Here is a 26419-nt window from a genome sequence, read left to right as displayed (position 1 = left end):
ATAGACCGACTGCCTATCTGACCTACTCAACCTAAGTAGGTACGACTGATTGTCAAACTTTCTGTCAGACTAACGCTGGGATCAAATCATCGCAACTTGCGAAACACGGAAGAGCTTGTCAGAATATAAAAGATCACCCATCCACGGACCGAGCGTGCCTTATTTCACACAGTGCCATTTATTTGAAAGTACTGAATGTAACATTTTTCATCGTGTTTAGAATTCTCACCTACTAAGTAAGTACTAGGTGTAAAGTAAATCTAAACCTAAGGAAATCTTTCAATCTGTTTTACGTTACAACATTTAAAACAATCCTTCGCGTCCAATCACATTTTAATAAATCCCCCTAACATCATCTACCTAACCTCACACACACACACACACACACTCCCACAAACATACAGACACAGCAACATTGAAATCAAACTGCAGCTTGAAAATTCCGTGGAAATAGAATTAATTACACGGTTGATGGCTGGTATGTGACGGAGGGCGGGCCGCCCGCCCAGCCCGCCCGCCCTGTCCCGCCCTCGCAGCTAACGCAATTTTGGCTTTAGCTTCTAGTTGGCTTTTGATGCTTCGCTCGCTTGGTTAAGGTTTAACGTGAAATGGTTACTGTTAAATTGTATTGATTATTTGATTAGTATCGCTGGGTCGTTGATTTGGAATGTTCTAGATTTGAATTGTCTTGTGACAGTTAACGGTTATGTCAAATTAAATTAAAATGTCGTGATGGAACGCTCTCATATGCTAATTCATTGAATTAAGTATTCTACGTATTTGTAAGCCAATTAGTAGGTAGTTAGTTTGTAAGCCAACAATGAGCAAAGCAATTTTCCTGTCCTGCGTTGAATTAGAATATATACAATAAAATAAAATGTTGAACAATAGATACCAAATCTAAGGTATTCATCTAATATCATGTATAATTAAATTAGTTGCAGATTTTTTTCGTTTGATTTAGAAAAAAAAAGAGCTCAAATCTCAAATATTTATAGATATGCATGGGTAACAAAATAATGCGATGCAAAAATTGCCGCTGAATTTAAAACTCTTACTTTGACAATCGCGCACAATATAATTTGGATGGAGATTGTCTGGATTGGACACAAGGATTTGAACCTCGACTTAAAAACAGGTCTTAGAACTTTTCTCAATCTTGCAATATAATTTCACATTTATTTGACCCGTCACAGTCGCACGGTCACCATGGCGGCGCCCTGGTATAACCGGTCATGCTTCACGGTATAATTCACCCTTGTAAAGCCGGCTATGCACGGAGCGACAGCCGATGATGTTTAATCCTTCTGTTGTCTTTACAATGGGGGATGAATCGCAGGTGATTTTGTAATACAAATAAACTGATTTTTTAGTTTATATTTGTCATTTTCTTATATTTATTCATGTACTCCTATGTTTCACTTCCTCAGCTAGTTTGAAATGCTCTAATCGAGACTTAATTTTGAAATAAACATTATTAGACCGCTTTCTTATCTTTTTAATAGTTTCCCTAATTTATTATATAATTTTATTATAGTAGCAATAGTATCGCATTTTAAACCGAGTTTCCAAAAAGAAGGATTTTATCAATTGTAGTATTAGTATTTTTTATTAATCGAGCTTGTAAACGCTAAATTCTAATCGCACAGTGAATATCTTTCCTCGGCTTACGAATTAAACAGGTAAGGTCCCCCAACTGGTATTTATTTGTAAAATGATCGGCAAATAACGCTCCCCTCGCGAGGGTCCACCTCACAAATACGGAGGCTTAGCAGAACAACCGAAGGCATTTGATTTGATTCTACATATTTTTATGGTGAAGCTTTTCTATAGAATACTTAGGTACCTATGTGGAAAATTCACAGTAATTATAGTTACTGTACTGTTAATAATGCAAGTAATTATATTACTGTTGTAATTATACCACAGATTACTAAATACCTATCTCTCTACTACTCTATAACCACTAATTGATTCATGTTAGATTTTTCCTGGGTACCTATGTAGTTGATTGATCTGTTGCTGTATCGGATTATTCAATTACATATATATTCACTCATTGTAAATTATTTATATATTTATTACATTTTATTTATTACATTTTATGTTAGTGAAACAATCGTTTCGCTCAGCTTAAGTTTTACATCCTGGAAGACACTGCAGCGTTTCAGTTACCTTGTAATACGAACTCACATAATAGCTTATTGAACGACTTGCGTGTATATCATTTTGAATTTTAACAGCCATACCATCTCGACATCCTTGTTATTTCATCTGCACACAAACTACCATTCTCAAAATTATTTCCCACTAGCAACACTCACCTGAGCCTGAGTGAACAGCACCCGTCTCTTCCTCCTCTGCGCGAGAGGGAACTGCATAGGCTTGGAGTCAGGTCCAGCACAAGCCGCCAGACCTCCCATATTGTTGACGTGACCCATCCCCCCGGACGTGGACGTCATCAGCCTGGAAACTAAAGCAGCCGCTCAGATACGCACACTTTTGTTAACTAGGTTTTGCGGAAATAGAACTGTGCACATAATGCTAAAACTCTTGTATGTATTTATTTAATTTTATGCAACATTATATTACAAACGACGCAGGTTATAAAACAATAGAAAATCAATCTTGTCTCGCGTATATCTGTGCTCCAGCATACAACGGGTTAAACAGAGAAAAAAGGGTATAATGATTTATCCCCTCTATAATGATTTAAGTTTTGAAGAATTCTGAAGTATACGAAAGACCTCCAAGAATGATTTCGGCAGGTTATCTTGCCAATATTGATCTTAGTCTATGCACATAGTATGTAACCTACACCAGGAATAATGTAGTTTCCCCTTACATAAGTAGACACCATACCAACCCAACAAACATTGCATATTAAGACATAAGTTTAGCTTTTTCCATTCGCTTTATTGCTTTATCAAATGTACCTAATTGAAAATAAATTTTCAGATATTGCAAAGATGTGTTATAATTGAATCGGGAAGAATATTCCATATAAACATTTTGAGGGTTCTAGTAGATAGGTATTAAGACAGATCAGTTTGGGCTCAATAATGTGAAATCCCATTTCTATGTTATACCTCTAAAAACAATCGACATTCAATAATTTGAACATTGACATTTTACCTGTGATATTCATAATCAAATTATTATGTAACCATTCCACTTATATCATACATTACATATCAAATAATTTAAATCATTTATGAAATACCAAAATGCAATCCCTAATGAGAATAACGGGAATTCAATTAACAAGAATTAATTAGGTTTTCAGCTTTTAAAGTTAAGTGAGTATTGGGTTTCAGCAGCTTTTCATAATGGCGGCCACTTCAATAGCTGAAAGCGTTTGTCTCTGGCAAACTTTAAAATTCATTAAATCTTTGGTATTAATTAGCTGATTAGCTCTACTTAGCAAGGATTTAAGCTTTCAGCTAATTATTGTGGTTAAGTGCAAACGAAAACACTGCACACAAGATTCTTAGTTCAGATCGGGTTCTGTATGTACATGTAGGTTATATACGTACTCGTATGTTCGAAAATACTGAATACATATCTAACTAAGTATACATACTCGTACTTAACTAAATTAAAAAGGTTCCATGCTTACGATTTTTGTAATTTCTGCAACACTGCGTATATTAATATAGGTACCTACCTACATATTTTAAAATCCGACGTCTAAAATTCATAAAGCTCATAATTTGAAACATGTTTGCTACACTTAAACGGAACAACTGCATCATTTTAATAACATTTTATCCATCCTTGCAAATTATAAAAGGGGAGTAGCGGGAAAATAAAAATTAATACTTTCTCGCGGTAGGAATTAATCTCTTAGCGCTGGCAACATTTAAGCTGGCGCCCGCCATTTTCCTAATGACACTAGACGCGGTTTCCCGCGCTAGTAGCTTTGCAACGTATTTTAGTCACTTTGAGAACATAAAATTACATTTAAATGTTTTCATCGTAAATAAGGTAACTTTAAATATGTAACATATTACACTTGGTTGAAGGAAACTTAAAGAATAATTTTATTTAATAGGTACCTTTTTTTCAAAACAAGACCACAAAAACTAATCGTCAGTAGGTAAAGGTATGAATTGTTATTTAGCAGCACTGAATTTGTGTTCCATTTTAGATACATAGTAACACGCACGGGTATTAAACGGAGTTCCCAATTTTCTACGTTTACTTTGAAAAAGACATCATGATTATCCAAGGCTTTAATACCAGCAAAACACTTATAGACGGTGTCCTGACACGTTACGTTATTAACTTGTTTGTGCAATTGAAACAAGCCTCAAGAGTCAACAGCCAAAATAACTGATTGCTGTCATCCGTCATTATAACAATTGGCAACCTAATCGCGTAGGCCGATAACCTCTTGCATAGGGACTGTAGTCCTGCGGTCTATTGAAATGCGACAATCAAATAGATACATTTCATTTTGCGTTCTATGTACCTAACTGGAAAAATATTATATACTTAATGTTCTCTTTATGAAAAACTTATATTAAAAGGTTTAGAGAAATTATGTATTTTAAAAACACATTAACGACTTAGGTTTTTCTAAAACTACTCCTCCGTTTTTGAGGTCGGTTAAAACATTTAAAAGTGATACAGACAGCACTTCCAATCACATATCTAGCAATGAACATTGTATAGGTGATAGGTGGTCGTTGTATTTTCTGTAGCACTAAGATAATATGGGAATTTCGCTCCAGAATTAAACATACCTACATTACAATAAATTCCCAATTCTTTCATCAAGCAATGCTCATTCTCCGAATTCGCTAAGGTCGGCACATCAGCATTTTGGCAGCAATATCAGGCACATTACTCACGCCGAATCCGGCGCGTATTTACACAACACTCGACAGAAAGGGTCTTTCAATAAAATATTGCTCCCCATCCTGTCTTACTCTATTGTGCGTGTGTGGTATTGTGAGATATCTTTCGATCATCGATCAGTTTTGCCAGTTGTGGGTTCTGTGCACGTTTTTCATAAACTAAATTAACAAAACCTACCAATTGAAACCATATTTAAATGTTCACGAAAGAAGCGATTTACTTTTTATCATATTCCAACATCATAACGTATACAACAGGATTTAATTACATAGAAGGAATTTACATCTGACTTTTCCCGATACCTTCCTAATCCATGACAATTTCTTTTACGAATGAATACTCTATGAAGTGACGGTGGTCCATAAAAGTAGTGTCAACATAGAGGACCTTAAATGATATGCGTCTATCCTATCAGTGCCTACTACCGTCATACTCTCTCACTTTGTCAAAGAGACTCCTTTAGAAAATGTTTACTAGCTATGAATGTATACGGGTCCCCAAAAAAGTGCTAGTACACGCTCGCTTCAAACCTCCTTTGTTTGTCAATGGACCTCTGGACATTTTGTTATCTGCGCATCTCGGTTTAATTGAAACGTAGCGTTATATCATGGCCATTGAATGGGCGTTTTTAGATTCCAATTGAATCGTTAAATGACACGTAAAAGGATGTTTACAAACATCTCTCAAAGCCATCCGAAGATAGTTCGATGAGATTTTAATATAATTGATGCAATCCGTTGGTTCCTTTTGTTGTGATTATAGAATTGGGGAGAACAGTTCAATAGATTTTCTGTCATTTGGTAGATAAAAAGTTGAATTGATTTTGAACAGCCAATAAAAATAGGTTGCATGTGCGACTGAGATAGACTGATGGGCCAACAACTATTGTCTATCTATACTAATATTATAAAGAGGAAAACTTTGTTTGTTTGTTTGGTTGCAATAGATAAACTCAAAAATTACTGGACCGCTTTTAAATATTCTTTCACCATTAGAAAGCTATATTATCTGCGAGTAACATAGGCTATATTTAATCCCGGTGCGGGCAGTAGCTCCCACGAGACGCGGGTGAAACTGCGGGAAAACGGCTAGTTTTGTTATAAAATTAGACCAATATGTTCAGGTACTACAATTGCTTGAAAAAAGGAAGCATTTTATGCAATTTTGGCACCCACCAGCACCGATGTAGGTAGCGAACCTTATAATTTTCTAAAAATACATCCACTCTCATGTCTCCGTGTCTGACAGGGGTCGGCCAGAGATGTGCATATATTTTGACAACAAATACCCCGGTAATTGAACCGGGGGACTGACCACGACGGGGGAGGTTGGGGCGTCAAAATATGCCGCTGTAAATGGAACTATTTTCACGGCTGAACGGGTGTTGCTATTAAAATTTTAATTTTAAAATGGCAGAAAGTTGATTGCATTTTACTCAATTCTTTTCGACTTCATGTTCCCGTTCAGCTACGTTAAGGAAATGTTACGCAAGTTGTTATTCCTGTCCTCGCTATCTACCTAAATATAGCTTTCCCAACTGATTACATACGTAACAATAACCTATAAGTATACCTATTAATACCTAGCACAAAACAAAACCAATCACATTTCACGACCAAAAGTGAGAAGAAAAACAAATAGTTGCATGATACGGACACTTGGGTCTAACGCGTGCATTTGATGACACGATTGGCGTGAAATTGGCCCAACTGCCGGCGGGGCGAGGGTCGTGCGTCTGACGGCGCTGACCGCAACTAATTACCAACTAGACAATGCTAGTTGAAAATTCACTAAAGTTTTAATGGCCGAACGGTTTGTGTGGAGTTATTATTGCTTTCAGTTGGTTTTGGGTGATTTTGGTCGAAGTTATGTCTGATTTTGGGAGTTAGTAAGTTTTACTTTAGTTACGAGTGCCCAAATCTGTTTGATGACGAACATCAAGTGGAGCAATCGTTGTGGCATCTTCATTACTTTGGATGAAGCCTTTTTTTTAGTTTTGCCCTCGTTAACACGACTTATTCCATTTATTTAACTTCAAGCCTATCTGTTATAACGTCATCCACATATTAATATGTATCTATTTACATAAAAAGGACGTCATAATCTTGTAAATGTATGAACCTTACAAATTGTTCTACATCATTACTTATTTCTGTACCAACATCCGCTTACAATTCAGGTAGCTTCAATTACATGTATATTACTGTGTGTTTATCTATCTTCTAGCCGTGACAAATTGACCTTTTCGTCTTGAATATATTAGGTAACACCTTCTTATTGGTACATATGACGATTTTGTTTATCCACTATGTTTGCTTTCGAGCTACCTTCAGACTTAAGTATATAGCAAGTGTGTGTTATGTAAGGTAAGGCTGTTAGTGTGTGTGATGGTTTCTAGGTGTCAATATTTTCAATTTTTTTAACTTGTTAAGAGTTCTGAGTATAATAAGAAAAATATTTTCTTTAATAAATCACTGAATTTAAATTATACGATGAAGTTGAAACTTATTGTGAGCAGAACTTGCGCTGGCGCATAACAGCGTTTTGGTATTGTTATACGTATACCGTACAAATAGTGAAGCTCTTGAATAATTACTTAAGAAGTGCCTATTGTAAGTAATAAAAATAAGGATCCTTCTGCCGTTTTCAACAAACATTCAAGCCTGACAATACAAATAAGAAAAAAACTAAAAAAAGAAGAAGCCTAATATTTATTAGGTGAATCACAATTATCGTGATGTTTGCCAAAGCACTAGGAATTCAAATCGGCGTATAGTGCGTACATAATGAAGTCGAACGTGCTCGGGCCACTTCGGCTACCGTCGGCAGCGTTCGGCCCGTGCGCCTGCGTCACGCTCGGGTCAATATTTGCTGACAACTAATGGATTTTGCGAGCGAGGGGTCGTGTATGTGAATTTGAAAGTAAAATTGTGAGATGTGTTATGGTCGGATCTATTATCGTTGCTGATTCTCAGAATTGGGAAGAAAAATATTGCTTAGATGGTAAATAAAAAAAAATGTTCTCAGAACTTGGCCCAATACAATGAGAATGGAAATAAGGAAAAAAATTACAAGATTTCCTTAACAGAAATGAAACAATCGTATAGATAAAGTGGTCGGTAATAAAAATATTATGTAGGAACCTACTTCATCATCATGACTTCCCATTATAAACCAAGACCATGTGTTTAGGCATTACCGCAGTGATCAATGTATGCAACCCGACAAAATATGAGAACTAAACAGACAACAAAAGCAACAGTCTATCATTAAAACGCTCATAATCCTCATGAACAGTTTATAACATGAACAGTTCATAATAATCGCATTAGAATTCGCCATACGTGCGCATCTGATCGCCCCCTCGCAGAAAATGTAGCCAGCGCTGAATAAACGAGAGCAAATTGTGCGTGGATAAACATTGACTATAATAGGAGCATTGTTGCAACCCCAACCGGGTGTGCTGTCAAAATACAGGAGATTTTATCACGGGAAACCGATCGGAAAACGACGTAGTATTAGATACTTTTTAGAGTAAACGCACGCTGTAGCCTTTTAGTTGACCGGTAATGTTTGGGCTCATAAATCAGAATGAAGATGAATGGTAGTATGCATATTAGAAAGATCAGGAATTTACCGGATGTCAGATCGACTGAAAACTTTCATTGGAAACAAAATCTTATTTAAGAAAACTTTAGGGCCAACTGTTAGACTACTGTTTGGTCTATAGTGTAGATACTCTTAGTGTTATCAGCGAAAAAAAATCTTAGTAGTATGGTACATTTGAGATGCGCTCGGTCACTTGGTGATCCGGGCACGAATCAGAATCTGGGCACGCGCTTACTTTTTTAAATAATTAAGAAAGACTGGTAAAGACTTCATTAATAATTAATTAGAATATTGTTTTTTTTCACATTTATCGAGAGATCCCTTAAGATATTTTACTTATTTTGTTTAGAATGAAATGTCAAATTGTAAATAGGTACCCCGGAAGGAACGAAATTGTCATACAAAGAAATTCCCAAGAAAATAACATAGAATGACCCACAACATTAACATCTCATCTCTTGTCCAGCAAAAACGGAATCGTCGCCATTTCTAAAAGTAAACAAACCAACAAAGATGGCGGGAAATGAAATAGCAAACATTTCCGCGGCTATTTCCCTCAGTGTTGCCACACTAAGGAAGATAAACTGCGGCCGGCTGGCGGTGACGCGGCCACTCGGCCCGCATTAGGCGCGCCTGCATGGAAACTAAGTGTGTCACACACTTATTTTTTCCCCGCGGCAATTTTAATTTACCGCTGACCGTGGGTACTGGGTACGTTTGATGTCGCCACTCTTGAAAAATACTGCGGATCGAGCAGTTGGAAATGGTACGGATATTTTTTTTTACTTTGGCACTAGCGTTTGATAGAGCGGTGAATAAAATGCTTTTACTCAATGAAAAAAATCATTGACTTCATGACCTATAACGGTGAAGTGACTTGTTAAAGACTTTACCAGTAACTACTCGTGTTATTAATTAGATTAAACAGTTAAGGTGATTAAGGACTAGAAATAAGTCTTTTGAACTAAACTAAGGAAACAAGACAACATCTTGCTCAAACTCTCACAAAATACTTCATCTCTTCATATTGAATAGTTAAATATTTTAGCTCAAGTATTTGACTTTCTGAGTATTATGTAAAGGCGCAAGTTACTGTATTTATTTGACATTTACAAACTACCTTTCACACTAACCAAGAACATAAGTATCGAGCACCAATTACCATATTCATTAACATAAAGTAAAATAATTTCTCCTGACTCGGCTAAAGCCTTCGAATGCACCGACATCACGCTATTTGCGGACGTGAGGCCTAATGTTTACTCAGTCAAGACTCTAGTGGTGGGCAAATATGGGCCCGATCAAATGGAATTGCTTATTTTGTCTGTCTACACAGCTCCCTAGTACAACAGGTACGGCGGGCGACAGGCGTGCCTCAGGGCGCGCTCCTCGGACCACTTCGGTAATCTTTTTTTACAATAATTCGGTGGGTATTGGAGATGTTTTTTGTCCGTTGGACATCACTCGACAGTTTACCGTTTTAATCTCAGCTCAAAGATACTCGTATGAGCGGAAGCGTGCTGTATTATTGTGTTAAATTATTTGTAAATTTCGTTCAACGAGTTGTTGGATTTGTTTCGATTGTTTTGCTTTTTCGGTCTATTATGAGAGATAATAAGCTTTATTCCATCGGTAGTATTGCATGGGAAAGAAAGGCTTACTAACGTAATGAAGTGGAACTGTTTAGTTTTCTTTGTCGGAAGATTGACACTGCCGTTATATAATAGTAGATATTGCCTTGTTATCGTTGTTTATTCTGCCGTTTTCCTCAACAATACGTACAATACTAGTTGTAACTTATAGTAGAGTAGAGAGTAACGTGTGTATAGTAGGAATCACATTCAAAAATGTTACATAATTATTGTTATGTTCAAACAAGCTTCTACAGCTTAACAACATTCAATCATTATATTTATAGGCCAATTATATTCGACTTATAGTATATTGAACGATCCCGGTTCATTTCCCGCGTAAGAAATAGATCGACGCCATCTTTGTTTTGTATTGTATGTTACGCGATCCTACGCTCAATTATTTTACTGAAAACAAAGGATAGCCTTCGATACCTTTCGTATTTTTATTACCAATCTAAATAAGTTTTATCATATGTTTTCTTTAGTGAACCAATCATTTATGCCTATCGATAAATTCCTTATTGTATCTAGGTATTATTTTTGTAATTTTAGTTATTAGGCAATTCGATCATTTTCGAATTGTAGTTTTCTTTTGCCTTTTACTGTCATCAATGAATAATAGTAACTGACTAAATCTAGTTAGAACTAGACAGACATATCCAAGCTCATCACTATTGTATTAACAAATCATTCAAAACTCAATCCTTTTGTTCCCTAACGTCAAGTTCTCAACAACAAACAGTAGATCTATTTATACTTTCTCTCGTCAACTACTGGCTTTACCATGGAGTTTAGATTAAATTACCGATTGTCTTTGCTCTTATTGTCAACCAAGTTTGAGTTGAGTGGTGTCCCGTTGCGATCGCGAGCTGAGAGCTTAAGGTAGTTTGTAGTTACTGAAATTAGTTTTATGAGACGAATAAATTCTGCAGATTATAATTTTAGCTTTAGAATTATAAAGTACCTAATCCATTTTACAAGATTTCTCTACGTATAAAGAAGTGCGTGGATTAGGTAAGCACGGAAAAGTTCGTAACGACTTGATTAGATTTAGAACTTTTCTTACGTTTAAATATTTGATGAATGAAGACAGTGAAAAAGGAAATAGACAATATACAAATAAACTAAAAGATTCTATCTATTTCAGTCACAGGAACTATTACGTTCAATCTAAAAATATAAATCCGTTTTATTGAAATTGCCTTGCATGCTTCGCGTTGCAGTAATAGGCAATAAAACAAACAAGCTGTATGTACCGACTGCACATAGAGTGATTGTGTTAGTTGTAGTACTTCGTCTAGTGTCAACCGTCGTTATTGAATGATTACTTCAACTGTTATCGCATTTTTGCTAGATCACGTTGTAAGATCATGGTTGCATAGACTGTTTCATCGTAAAACTTAACCATTCGATCTTTCTTTGCCGTCCCCTCAGGTCCTTCTATCTTTTAAACTTAGAACTTTCTGTCCAAATGAAAACAACATTTTTTTTTAATTTCACGATCTTAACGGATAGGTCTCCTTTCAGCTTATAAAACTGTCAAATAACGTATTGACTAGAATCTATAGAAGTAAAAGAACAGCCTCCAACTCTATGGTACGTATAAGTACACATGATAACTCTTTACTGTTTAAACTCTTTAGTCCTAATTCCCATCCAAAGAAAGCGCAGTAGCATCAAAACAATGATCCACCATGCATCTTACGCAAGACTCCTCAAGAACGAACTTTAAAGTACCTTTTTCTTAGAATAACATTAAAATAAACAAAGCTAAAGCTTTATAATCTACATAACCGTTACCAAACAACATGAAAAGAAGTTAGAATCCCGAGAAACAGTGAGTTTAAACGGCGTTGGTTCACGTAAACAATTGATAGTAAATTAAATAGAAGTTGTGTGTATGATCGGGGATACTCTGTGCACCTGCGTCAAGCTCCCGTTGTCATATCGAATTACCTTAGACATAGATTATGGAAAAGATGAAGGTTGCTTAAGAGTTGGTAGGTATAATTAGGCGAAGAAGAACTAAATGATATTGTGTATGAGATGATGTATATTAATGACAATAAGTGATAATGAAGGATTGATTTGGTTTTGTTAGTTACACTGCATTGGCAGTTTGTAACGTAAAATTTTCCTGATTTAAGTATTTTATACAAATTATTTCATTTGAAGAGGAAGCATGACAAGCATACTTAATTACAAGCAACTATTTTAGTATCTTAACGCTACCTACAACTACCTGAATTAACTCTTCGTACACCTACACGAATATCAATAGGTAAATTATCCTTCATTCATGAAACACAAAGCAGACATGTAAATTTTCGGCCAATCAATCAATTATTCGTATGTCTAACCCACCCAAATAGGTAAACGGATATTTTAATGCATTGACGCCTCTGTCACAAATTGTTGATCTTTAGCTTAAGATGGTGGGTTGGTAGCTGAGCACGTAGCTCTCTTTTTTGTCACCGTCGGTTAATGGTGTTTGCTCTGCCAACTCGCAATCTGAGACAGTTTTATTTTGGTAATCAAGTAGCTAACGACTTTGAAATCTTTGGTTTATTTACCAAATTACTTAATACGTAAGCTGATAGGTAAATTTTAAGCAAGAAAGCTCTCGATTTAGGCCTAAATATCGGTGTAACGTACCTACATTTTTTTCTCGGTCCCCATATACATAATTACAACTGTACCTAAGTGTAGAAATTAATGCAATCAATTGCTACTCTTTTTGTATCCCCTACTTAAGTCTATGATAGAAATCGTGGTAACGAAACCTGCCTACATTTTAAGCATCAACCTAACTTTCAACCAGAACATTCGGTCTGTTTAAAAATATCTACTTACCTACTAAGTAGTTGTTAAGTGTTCTATTAACTAGGAAGTACCAATATCACATTGCTAAACACATTTCCTAGCACCCCACTTGACAGACACAATCGGTATCAGTTCTCCAATAAATACCGAATTAGCTAAACGCATCGGGTTTCATCAAATTGCCGTTTGTAACCCGACGCCTCACGTGCCCGAGTAGGCTATCGCGGTACGCATGCGCCAGCCCGTCCGCCATCTTGAATTACGGCAATTTATTGTAATGCGTTCATACCAAAGACTATAAAACCACTTGACTGCGCATACAGTGCCCCGACGCTCGCCAAAAGTTAGTGATTTTGCGCGTACTATAAGGCTACGATCAGTACGATCCTTTAGTAGCGACCTTGAACTGACCAATAGTAGCCGCGGATTATGTCGCGTCCCCCTGCCCGCAGCGGTGAGTCGTGTTCTTAGAAGAAATTGGCGAGTGCGCTCTCTAGTGGTTATTTACTTTATGGTTCATACGAATTACTAGGTGAGTAATTTTTGTTAGTTAATCGAGTTTTTGTATACATTGACGACATAATAGGTACTATTTGTTAAAGTTTGTGACGATTTTGATTAAATTATGCTGACTGTAGGTATAGTTATAGACAAGGTATTGTCATGAGTTGAAACCGCAAGGTTTTGTAAAATTAACGGTTTAAATCACAACTACAGCTCTTTACTTTATAAGCAAGATATTAGGGATAAGCAAGATCTACATAAGGGTGGATAATCTTAAGAAATGCAACGATCAAAGAGGAAGAGAAGAATTCTTGAGTGAAATTCGTCCTCTTTACTTTTTACCCTCGCAAGGCTTATGAACGCAGTCATTTGTTAAAATCAGTGTTGCAGAATTTGCAGAAATAAAGGAAAATGCTTCTTTTTAGATTTGGAAAACAAGTGATAGGTTAGACAGAAATATTAATTATCGTTGGATTTCAAAGCAGAACAACGTGACTAAAAACTGAAAATTCATAATCTCATCAAGCTTCCCTATGTCAGTTGTATGTCCCTATGTGTGTTTGTGTAAATCTATAATATTTAAATCCTAAAGAAAGGGCATTTGATAATCGACATTGATATCGGAGAACTACATTATTCCTGAGCGCTTTATGCTATTTTTATGGTAGCATAATTATGAGAGATTCCAACAACCGTCCTAAACTTTTCAAACACTTATGTGGTACTTATGTGGACTTTGGTATACAAATACACTTCAAATTAAAGCAAAGTCTTAAAAAATAGCACACATATAAAAAAAATCTCGCCGACTCACTAGCAAACCTGGGGTCGTTAGACGCGGGGTACCATCCAGCGCCCCGCATGTCCCCATAGTGGGGCAGGTCCGAGGGGGCACATCCGTAGCCCTGGACTGGGGCACCCCCGTACAGGGGCACTGCGTATGGGTTCGCTGCCATCCCACAGGAAGGCCCCAGTGGGGAGTTGATGCTGCTGCCTGATGAGTTCGATCTGCAAAAGTGGGTAATGTTAGATGGACTGCTGATAGTAAGAGCCTCACACACTGCAAACTAATGGTCGACTGATAGTCTGATCGGGTTCGTAAATAAGGATGAAGATGAATAAAATTGTAGTGAGCATATTACAATGACCAGGTAAGTAGGTGCCGCTATCAAAGTTAATGAAAAAGATTGGATTTAAGATAACTTTCAAAATAAACTGTGAACTGATCATGGGGTCAACTATCAGCCGACATTTTAGTCTACAGTTTGCGGAGGCTCTTAGAAGGGGAAAAAAGTTTAAAGCTTGTGCGACATTTTAGCAAAAGTAATATGTAATTAATTGGATAAGGTAAACGTACCAATACTCGTCGGATTTCGGAAATCACTGACTTTGAAGCGCTACTGTGTGTTAAATATTCAATAGAAAATGACAATTTTTGCATGACGTGATAGAGTATTTATTCGTTATTCTAATTAACTAATGTTTTTTAATCATTTTGATGGGTTTATGTAGTTATTAATGTAAAAGTAAAAAAAGGGCGATTTGTACCAATAGTCGTCTGATTTGTACGGATACTCGTCAAATATTCCCAGTACTCGTCAACTTTTAATGCTAATGTAAACTCTATGCGCTTGAACATAAAGTTCAAGTTATGTACATTTTTTTGTGGTTGAATTTGTTAAGCGTACTTTGAAACATTAGGTAGATAGATAGAAAATCAAATCCCCTACGCTTGGAATCACAAAATCAGTCTATAAACTATGTATATGTTATATTTCTTAATCATAATAACCGTGCAGTCATGTGTATATGTGGGACGAGTAAAAAACGAGTATAATTATCAGTTTTCACAAAAAATAAACGCCACATTCATTTATCATCATCTCAGCCATAGGTCGTCCACTGCTGAACATTGGATCTCCACAGATACCTGTTGGAGGCGACCTGCATCCAGCGTCTTCCGGCGACCTTTATGAGGTCGTCTGTCCACCTAGTTGGTGGACGTCCTACGCTGCGTGCGCGTACTAGTACGTGGTGCTCCACTCCAGCACTTTTCGACTCCATAGGCGATCTGCTCTGCAAGCAATATGGCCTGCCTATTGCCACTTCAACTTGCTAATCCGGTGGGCTATATCGGTGACTTTAGTTCGTCTACGGATCTCCTCATTTCGGATTCGATCACGTAGAGAAACCCCGAGCATAGCCCTCTCCATAGCTCGTTGAGCGACTTTGAGCTTTGAGATGAGGCCGATAGTGAGAGACCACGTTTCGATGCCGTAAGTCATCACTGGTAACACACATTGATTGGAGACTTTCGTCTTGGGGCAGTGAGGTATGTTGGACGAAAAAATATTGTGTAGTTTCCCGACCGCTGCCTAGCCGAGTTTGATTCGGTGGTTGACCTCTTTCTCGAAGTTGGACTTACCTAATTGGACTACTTGTCCTAGGTAGATTATATGAGTCAACAACTTCGAGTATCGAGCTTCCAACAGAGACCGGGGTGGGCTCAACATGGACATTTGACATAATTTTCGTCTTGTCCATGTTCATTTTCAGGCCCACCCGTTGTGAAACTCGGTCGAGGCCATCGAGCATCATACTGAGTTTCTCCATCGACTGTGCCATGACAACAATGTCATCGGCAAACTGAAGGTGAGTGATGTATTCGCCGTTGATGTTGATGCCAAGTCCTTCCCACTCCAGGAGCTTGAAGGCGTCGAGCTTTGGTTTCGCTGTATGGTCTCTTTAACACGATTTGTATTAAAGAGACGCAGATCGTGTCGCAAGGACTTAGATATTCGTCTATTGAGCTGCCTATATGACTTCGCGTCGCTGGAAGACTGCAACTGCAGCAAGCGTCGTTCAGCCATGAGGTTTAAGGTTTGGTCGGTCAGTTTTTGAGGTCTATCTTTACGGCAAGGTCTAAAAAACTCAGAGCCTACCGTGCGGACAGTTTCCACTAGCCCGTCGTTGATCTCGTCCACTGATGCTAGGTTCTCAAGGCAAGCAAAGCGATTAGAGAGCTCGAGTTGAAAGCTTTCTGGATTTTGAATATGAGACCGAGTAGGTCGGAGCGTAGACTTCATCAGACTGGACCTTTCAAGTTTAACATTAATATTCAGCGAGGCTCTTACGATTCGGTGATCGCTACCGATTTTTACCGTATTGATCACAGAGACGTCGCTGAATACCCGTTTCTTGTCGGTCATGAAGAAGTCTATCTCGTTTCTCGTGAAACCATCGGGACTTAACCAGGTCCATTTCCTGTGAGGCGGCTTTTGAAAGAAAGTGTTCATCATGAAGAGTCCCTCTTTCTCCAGAAAATCGGCCAGCCTCTGTCCCCTAGGATTCCGTTGCCCATACCCAAATTGCCCCACTCTCAACTCATCACCGCTTTTCTTTCCCAACCTAGCATTTAAGTCCCCCATAACAACAGTGAAGTGGGTTTTGGAACTATGTATGGCTCTTCTTACGTCCTCATACATAGTTTCCACCTCATCATCGGAGTGTGACGAGGTCGGTGTGTACCTACACCTGAATGACCTTCAGCGAATATCTTTCAGATATTCTCAGTATTAGGTATACCAACCTGTTCGACACACTGTCCATGGTTGTTATGTTGCTCACGAGGGACTTGTGAACGAGAAACCCGACACCACCTTGGGACTATTGGTCGCCCTCCCGGTAGTAAAGCAAGTTACCAGACTTCAGGGTTACGGTATCCTCTCCCTCTCTACGGACTTCGCATAACCCTATAATGTCCCAATGTAACTTCCTCAACTCCTCATCCAGCTCGCAGATCCTTTCGTCAGTCGTCGTGGGGGTGGGTAGCCGGATCTCTTCCGGGGATTCTTAGCACCCCCTGCTCCGCCGATACCTTGACCGCTGGGGAGGGCGCTGCTGCCCGACCTCCGGTTTGACCCTTAGTCGCCTCTTACGACAACCACGAGATGATTTGGGGGAACGCAATTCTAAGCCGGCGTTCCACGGCGGTTTAGAATTTCATTATTCTATTCTAAACAGCTTCTATGACTTTTAAAAGGCCCTCTTGCTTGTAGTTTCTTACAGTCATGATCTGCTATTAAAATAACGATCATGCAATCACTAGGTACATACAATTTTAAATAAAAAAATCTTACTTAAGATTACTCTTTATCCTGGAAGCTATGTCATCTTAGTTTTAAAACTGATTTTAATACTTTTTGCTTCAAAACAGGTAGCTAGTTGAATTACATAATTTTTATACAGGCGCTATTAAGACACGTTAGGGAGACGCGGTATAATACGCGTGACGACATGCAGTTATTTCGAACAAAAAGCATAGTGTAAGAATAGTCAAGTCAAACACAGTTTTATCAACAAATGTAGTCTAAACCTTAAATATGTTTGTCCTAGAGGGTTAACAATGTTGTAAAAGTCCCGATATTGGCTATTTATTCGCATTTTGTACTGTAAAACACAAAATATCCTCATTATGACGAGTTTAGGTGCAACTTTTGAGCATGTCCCAGTACTCGTCATAATAATTCTAAAATTGACGAGTTTTGGGTCAAATGGGAGTTTTAAAGTACCAATAGATGTCACATTAAAAAAATATATCTTCTATGTTAAAAGTATTCCAAATTGCATATTACATCGTTAACAAATAAACTTAACTGTCCAATTAAACAAATAAATATACCACAGACACCACTGAAGTTATGTAAATCAAAATACAAAACCACGTGCTGAGCTTCACTTTTGACAGCTGAACTTCACGAAAAAACGATTTTGTTAGGGCACACATGTTTCGACTAACATATCTCCGATGCCATGACTGTTAAAACCCCGTATTGTCATTTCAATTGTGCAATATGTTATCAACAATATGTTGACATATAAACCGGCCCATTTTAAGTTCAGTAGAAAAAATAAAAAAAAGTTTTTAAATTAATTGACGACTATTGGGGCATGACGACTTCACCCGCGTTTACCTTAGTTCTAAACTTCATCATCTTAGCCGCATGATGTCCACTGTTGAATATAGGCCTCCCTTATTTATTTCCAATTTTGGGAGCAACATGAACGTGGTTAGTCAGAAAATCACATCGCACAGAACTTCTTAATAAAATCTGGGAAAATTGTTCTGTATACAAATATTATGATCAGCTTAGTCTGAAGTAAAGGAAAATACACTGAAAAAAGATCCATCTAAAATTAATAAAAGCCACAAAACAAAAATAAATATTTCCCTTGACTCGGAGCAAAATTTACAATAAATCAGTAAATGGACAAGAACCGGCTAACGCTATGGGCACAAGAAAACAGACAAAACTACAAAAACGAAGAAGCCAAAAAATCTAACTCCTTCCGGTAACACTTCCCTTATTTTATCAGCAAAATTATCTAAAAGATTATAATCAGACAAAACAGATTTGACCCAAATCTGCCACACGCAGATCTCTAAACCGTTACCCGACGAGGCGCCAACACGTCACTCAAACAATACACAGCTTATCTGCCTAATCCCTATTTACACAATTTAATCTCCCTATCGAACCATCCCTACACCAAGAAAAACAATTTACAAGCCATTTTAAACCTTAAAATTCACACATTAACGATTACAAAGAAGATCCTAATCGGCAAATATATCCTTGTCTATGGTACACCCCCAGGGCCGCCATTACGATGTTTGGTTTGACAAATTGAGTTTTGACAGGGCGGGAAATTATGGCGCGAACCGTTTTAGTTGGTACCTCGCGTAATTGGAGTTAATTTTAATTAGATTTTAAGATTGTTATCTTTCAATTAAGCGTGTTTTAAGTTTTAATTGGTTTGACGGTAATTTAATTAGTAGGTACCTACCTCCGACTTTATTACTCGCTCAAGAATTTGTAAGGTGGGTGGATGAAAAGATGCTAAATCCATATCTATACTAATAATAATCCCACAGTGGGTACTAAAACAATGTATTTCATATAACTTTGCACATAAATGAGCACTCTATATGCCTACGTGACATTGTGGTTTTCAAATGCCACGTCCTGAAACTCAATTTGCTAAAACCACAGAACACAGAAATAGTTAGGTACTCTTCTATTCTGTGACCAAACTGAAAGGTCAATCACCTCTCAACAAACCACACAATGTAATCCCTGATTACTCACAACACTTCAAAACCACAGAAGACTTTCAAATTCAAATTAAAATTCGAATGCAGTTTTCCAAAGACTTTCGAAGTTCAAATTTGGAACGTCACTATCACTTTCCCGCTTCCCAGTTACCACGCCATAAAATAACATAATGGCCGCCTGTTTGTCATGTTAAGCAGTGTTTATTTATCAGTAGCGGAAAAATCTGTAGGTGTGAACCACTCATAGGCAGAACAAACACTCGCTCATGCAATGTTTAGTTTATAACAAGCTAAATCTAATGCTTGTCTCATCGGCAGCGGCCTGTCAAATTGTACAGTCACCTAATTTTTAGGTTAGGAATTTTAGAAGGTTTAGAAATGGTTTTTTGGGAAGGAAAATCAGTTTTCTCTCTGTAATCGGTACGTACCTACTTATTTTCGAAAATAAGTGCTTCGTAATCACATGGGTACCTACTGTTACTTAAAAGACTCTGATCTGATGAAGAATTTCTTGCGGACGGATTTTTTTTAATATTTTGGTATCACAATTGCTAGAGTGCACACTACACAGAAAAGAATGGATTAGATAAACGTAGGTATAGGTAACGGTTGTATAAAGATTTATACGCATGCCGACGGGTAAGCATCCATTAAATTAAGACAGGCAAATCCAACCCAAAAAAAAAGCGTCAACTAAAATTTCATCCAGAAAGATTATTTGTTTCTACAAAATTAGGCGATGTGATGAACTTTTCTTTACGTAACTAAAGAACGCACATATACCTATACAAAGATATCCCGCCGGTAAATATCTATAGACTGATTAAAAAGTTTGACTGGAATCGCGATTATGTTCAAAATAAACTAATTATGAACACCTCATCGGGCCAACAGTTTAGTCAGGGGCTCTTACACTTATATTCCTACGGCTAGAGCAGTAAGTTTTGTTTTTATGGGAGTAGTACCTAACTAAAATTGTATTTTATAGGTAATTACTGGCTGTTCTACACGTTTTTCTGGGGAAACTACCTACTTCCCGTACCCGGATAAAACATGGCCAATGTTCAGCGCAGGGGCCCGATTCTCCTAATTTTACTTAAGCGCCCTTCGATTGACGTTCGACTCGATTCGACTGAAATCCAATCCCGACTCGATTACGATTGAAACGTATGTGGCATTGCGCTATTTTTTCTTTGAAATAAACGTTTTTATCCTTGTCTGTCATTCAATAATGAATCATTTTGTCTGTAAATGATTTACGATTGCAAAATGATTGTACAGCAAACTACCGTATAGACCAAAATCATCATAATAGCAGACCAATCGCACACCAATCAAATGTCAATCGAATACGATTGGTCTTTTATTAGTAGCAGAATGCCCGATATGGTTAAAACTGCTATTACGATCATATTGCGATTCGATTTCTATTCGATTTTGACATTATTAACTTAGGAGAATCGGGGCCCTGATAGTGTAGCTTCCTCACAGTGAAAGAGTTACTCAAATCGGTTCAGTAGTTTCAGAGCATCAATTCGAACAAATAAACAATCAACCTAACGTCTGATTTCATTACTGCGAAGTTCCTATTAAATTCAATTTGTTTCAATAGCCAACAAAAATATTTTAAAATACATTTTTACACTTCCTCAAACAGGTAATATTAATATTTACATAAAAACATAAATAAAACTCGGAATTACGTCACTCCTTAATTAACTATACAATTCGTCATGACTGACGTGTAACTCAACATATCAATAAATAAATATTAATAATTAATAAATAATTAATATGTCGGGTATTGATTTGGACGTAAATATATGTACGTAATGTTTTAACTCCGTCATCGATCTACGTAGCTTTACTTAAGTACCTAGGTAAGTAAAAGTAACAAACTGAGTAGAATTGCCTATAAGCTATGTTTAAGTTCGTGGTTCCGATGATTTAAAATTCAGAAGCTCTATATCCTAGGCTAGATCCGCAATGAGCGTTTTATTTATAATTTCATAAAATACTAGCTTCTTCCAGCGGTTTCACCCGCATCCCATGGAAACCCAGAACCCGAATATAAGTAGCCCACTAATCGACAAAAGACTAGTCTTTTGTCCTCCGAAGTAGCCTTCCTCGACTAACCTCAACACTGAAAGAATTTTTCAAATCGAACAATTAGTTCCTGACATTACGCGTTCAAGCAAGCAAATACATATTCTTCAGCTTTATAATATTTCCTAGGTAGTATAGATATTTAATGTTTTAAGCCTGAAGCCAAAATATTGCAGAATTATCTGTTCCTAGGAGTTTGTTATCCACGTCTCGGATGAATTACTTCTCGCACCCGGATATAAATTAAGTAAGTAATATAAAATAGCATTTTGATTTATTTCAGTGGTAGGTATAAGATCTGATATCTATTAATGCCAAGATTATTCAAAGTAGGTGTAGTTTTTTCGTGAAAAAGTAACAAACAGTCACACGCCCCAACTTTTTCGTTTATTAATAATTTGTCGTTTATTATTTCAGTCGTTTTCTTTTATATGTTTTTTTTAATGCGTATTAATATATATAAATGTGTATTAATATTATAAAGGTTTTATGTTTGATTTAACTTGTTTTTGCCATTGACTTTACTTTCACCGACCTGTACGTTAACAATTTTGTCTCAACCTGTACCATTATAAATAAATAAGCGATGCGGATGAATATTTTGATACCTAATTTTAATATTTCCCTATTATAGATTAATACCTATACCATTAGCTTATTCTTAATTGATTTAATTCAAGCGTGGGCAAATAATATTTGCTCAGATTTGCCGAATTTGTAGGTAATTGTAAAATCTTACACGTATCTACTGCGGTAATTCTGAGTGAATAATAATTTAAATTACGTTCTTTATAAAAATAATAGAATACTTATTTAGGTTTTGATATTCAATATGTCATTCTGCATCGAACCAAATAAACACAATAATAATAAAAATTAAAAATTTATTTTATATATAATAATTTAGAAATTATTTTATTTAAATAAACCTGAAGATCCCGGTACCTACGCACGCTCTTCTCTTGCCATCCAAATCATAGGTACAAGTTGATAGTTAGAAAGTTAAAAAAAAGAGTGTAAAAGGATCTTTTGTTTCATGATTCAAATCTAAATGGTAGTTTATTGAGGACTGATCAGTTATGCACCAAAGCACTCCTAACAAAATAATTGAAGAGCACAACAGTTATCCTATTTGGTATCACGAGTGACTTGCATTTTTAAATTTTTAACGTTAAAAAAATCTGCCTTACAGAAAGGACTATGCTTAGAAACATCAACAACAAAATAACTAAATTCAATAAAAGTTAAAAACCGTCAAATTGGACTTCGAACAGTTGGACACATCACACATTGCTTGGCAAAGACAGGCATGATAAACTGAGCAAGTTTTTAAAGACAATACAGGGACAAGCAGACTTCTAAATAACGTCAATTTAAATAACATAAGTAGTCATATTAAAATAAAGTGGGAACCTCCCTCTATGTAGGTAGGTACACATTTTTATTTACTATACCTAGTCATGAAATTCGAAGTGTATAAGGTTCAATTATAATTAACTGGGATTTGATAACTAAATAATTTTAGGCCTAAATAAAAACTACCTTTATCTTCAAAGTTTTGTAAATTTAACTTTTTTATCCTACGTATTAAATACTAGTGATTTAATTATTGATTTAAAACTATAAATTTTAATATAGACAGGTAAGTAGGATTTGAAAGAAACAAAACCGTTTAAAAGTCCATGTTACGTTGATGATTGCATGACCGGTTCTAGATCCAGCAGCGATTAATGGCCAATTCATTCAAATATATAAGTAGATAGCAGTCATCCGTGTCGTTAATTTTCGTGCTGAATTTTAAGTTCAAGTTAATAAAACTAAAGTATTATTTTGTTTTACTTGCCACAAAGTTTTAGTTAAAAAAAACCATCAACCGAATTATCCCAAACAATTTGCTAAAAAGCGTTTCATAAACTCAACGAAGTGTGACTGAGAGCAACTCGCGATATTATTTGACAAACACTCGAGTATTAATTACCCACGGACAAACTATGAGTATATACCTACATATAATGGTAGTCTTCCACCAGCATGACTGTAACGTGCAGGGTCTAGGCAGGAGTCCCGCAGGGTGCTACATGGAGTTCACTATCATTCATGAGTGGAGTTACTTGCGAGACGAGAGATCGCTCAGCAGCGGAGCCGCGCGCGCCTACACCACATCGTTGACCGCACACACACCACTTGACCGCTAATCACAACATACCTGCACAAACAAACGTCACAGAACTATATCCTTCGACTACGAACGACGCTCAAGCACTCTCGTCGGGACCTTCGCCACTCGAAAAATCAGCGGGTGGAGGGCGCGTCCCCCCCTCCCCCCGGCGATCGATCCACGCACCTGTACGGCGACGGCGGATTGTTCGCCAACTCCAGCTTGCGGTACTCCTCTATGGGCGACAGGATATCCGTGACGGAGAACGGAGTGGAGTGCTGGAGCTGCAGCTGGGACAGGTTCTGCTGCAGCAGCGCCGACTTGGGCGACAGGCTCATCGCCAGCTCGGCAGCGCTCAGTTCCGGCAGCGCCTCCGCCGGACACGGCGAGTAGTCGCCGCCCTCCGCGGACATCCGACCGGCCGACACTCGACGCCACTCGACGGCTCAGCCTCTAGTGGCTCTCGGGGCGAGAGTGGCGGCCGGAGCCCCCGGCGCGGGTTGCGGCCCTCGAGCGGCCCCGCCCCGCGGCCGGCGCGCGCGCGAATGGCGCCCGCCGGGGGCCGGGATTGGCGCGGCGGCGGCGGGCGGGCCGCGGGCCCCGGCCGGGCCCCGGCAGTCGGCGGCGCGCGCGCCCGCAGAGCGCGCGAGGGGGGCGCACGGTTACATGTCACAATCAACTTATGTATCCATATTGTTTATGTTTGTTGTCTGTTTGGAATTTGTATGTGTACCTTTGTGTCGCTCGGCAAATACACGACTTTCAGTTATTAACACAGTTCCTATGAATAATAAGGAACTCTTTAAAGACTGTAATATGTTTTAATGAGATTATGTCTGTGAAATAAGTGCTACTGGGTTAAACAAGAAAAGAGTAGGTGACTTGGTAACTTCTGAACTTATGAATAAGTCTAACAGCCTTACTTATAAAAATCAACAAATCATCTTCTAAGCATTGTTTTAAGTAATTACTACTTAAAGCCTTAAGTAGTGATTAAATTATTTTGACCTATAAATGTTGCTTAAGCATGTCTTAAGTAATGAACAGATAATGACATAAAAACATACTAATTTCTCAACACTACCGGAATGTTGGTAGCTTAAAAAAATATTTATCATCAAAACGTTGTGTAATGGCAACAATTGCATCCGTAAAATATAAAATTAAAAAGTTGAGCTGTCAATAAACCGGAAATGAAAAATCAGCTGGTAAGAATCCAGCCATTTTGATAATTAGCGGGTTAAACAAGGGTGTGAGGCTACTTAATTTGACAGCTCATTTAAGACATTGCTAAGAAAATGATTTATTTCAGCCACGTTTATAAGTAAGATTTTTTCTTAAACATCTCTTAAGTATAACTTATTATTTTATAAGTAAGGCTGTAAATGTTTGCTGACTGTACCGTTTCCTGGAGTTATATTTTTCGTGGAGTTTATTGGTTACTACGTTGATTTTAATTAGTGTTATTGACTTGCTCTTTTTCCTGAAATAGCTATAACTTATTTCGTTTATAATTATTTGACTTTGCCAAACCTATGTTTTTAATAAAGTAAGGGTGTGCTAATTCATGTAACAATTAAGTACAGTGTCGATAGGAAGGTCCGTCGTTTATCAAATTGATTCGTTCAACGTATTGCTGGCATATAGGTTTTAACTTATCCTTATACATTTAACATTTATTACATTTTTGGCAGTGGTATATGGCTTTCGTGTTATAGTTCTAAGTTTGTGTAAAAGTTATAGGTTTATTTAAATGTAAGCAGAACTGTTTCTTGCATCGGTATGTTGGCATATCTAATTAATTCTTCTTTTGTTATATAACTGGTGCGAGCTAAAATTTACGGAACTTTTGTCATTCTGGCACTGACTATTTTAAATGTTTTCCGTGCAAATAGATTAGTTACTTGTTAGTCTCTGTAAGTAGTTATAGAGAGAAATGTTTATATTTTATAGATGAGCATATGGCTCATAAGTAGGGCTGCCATCTCGAATTTCGCCAAACCCGGACAAACATGAAAAAAAACCCGGACATTTGGCGTAAATCGTATTTTTTCCCCGGACGAGTCCGTTTTTTTTACCTAATTTTTTTTTCCATTTACCATTACCATCCTACTAATATTATAAACGCGAAAGTTTGTATGTATGGATGTATGGATGTTTGTTACTCTTTCACGCAAAAACTACTGAATGGATTTTAATGAAACTTTACAATAATATAGCTTATACATCAGAATAACACATAGGCTACAATTTGTAAACATATTGTTCGAAATACTAAACCTGCGCAGACGAAGTCGCGGGCACCAGCTAGTACTTCATATACTTAAATTCAATGAGGTGCTTCTTTACATGAAAAGTCAGGGCCGTCTCTAGCTCATGTAGTAGTAGGTATTGAAAGATTATGACTAGTATGAGTACCTACTTCGAAGATCATAAATAAGAAAGCTCATATGGAAACTAGGAGTGAATTTCTTGTTAATAAAAGGACTTTAAAACGGTGCTCCCTTTTTGATAGGTTAGACAAAAAAATGTTGAAAGTAGCAAAAAAAATGAGTTTTGGGTCACTAAAGCACCTATCTTGTATAATAAAAGGAATCCGCAGAGTGA

The 26419-nt window shown here is 37.3% G+C and overlaps 1 protein-coding gene across 3 annotated transcripts in view; it reads right to left on the bottom strand.

Moving 5' to 3' along the window:
- LOC110377368 (thyroid transcription factor 1) overlaps window positions 1-24316 on the bottom strand; it is a 36391-nt gene extending 12075 nt beyond the window's left edge. Inside the window, exons 1-3 of one of the 3 annotated variants that reach the window (XM_049848514.2) lie at window positions 23999-24316; window positions 14256-14441; window positions 2325-2466 (exon numbers count right to left, since the gene is read on the bottom strand). In XM_049848514.2, the coding sequence (XP_049704471.1) occupies window positions 2325-2466; window positions 14256-14441; window positions 23999-24225 (555 nt within the window). In that variant the 5' untranslated portion in view covers window positions 24226-24316. Of the gene's footprint in view, window positions 1-2324; window positions 2474-14247; window positions 14442-23661; window positions 23855-23998 lie in introns of those variants that run through there. The other 2 variants (XM_021336235.3, XM_049848515.2) reach the window with 2 other exon arrangements.
- Window positions 24317-26419: the final 2103 nt, after the last annotated feature.

Source organism: Helicoverpa armigera, chromosome 20, assembly GCF_030705265.1.
Source record: "Helicoverpa armigera isolate CAAS_96S chromosome 20, ASM3070526v1, whole genome shotgun sequence".
Classification (NCBI taxonomy): Eukaryota; Metazoa; Arthropoda; class Insecta; order Lepidoptera; family Noctuidae; genus Helicoverpa; species Helicoverpa armigera.
The sequence above is the reverse complement of the archived record's forward strand: the minus strand, read 5'-3'. Positions and strand labels throughout refer to the sequence as shown.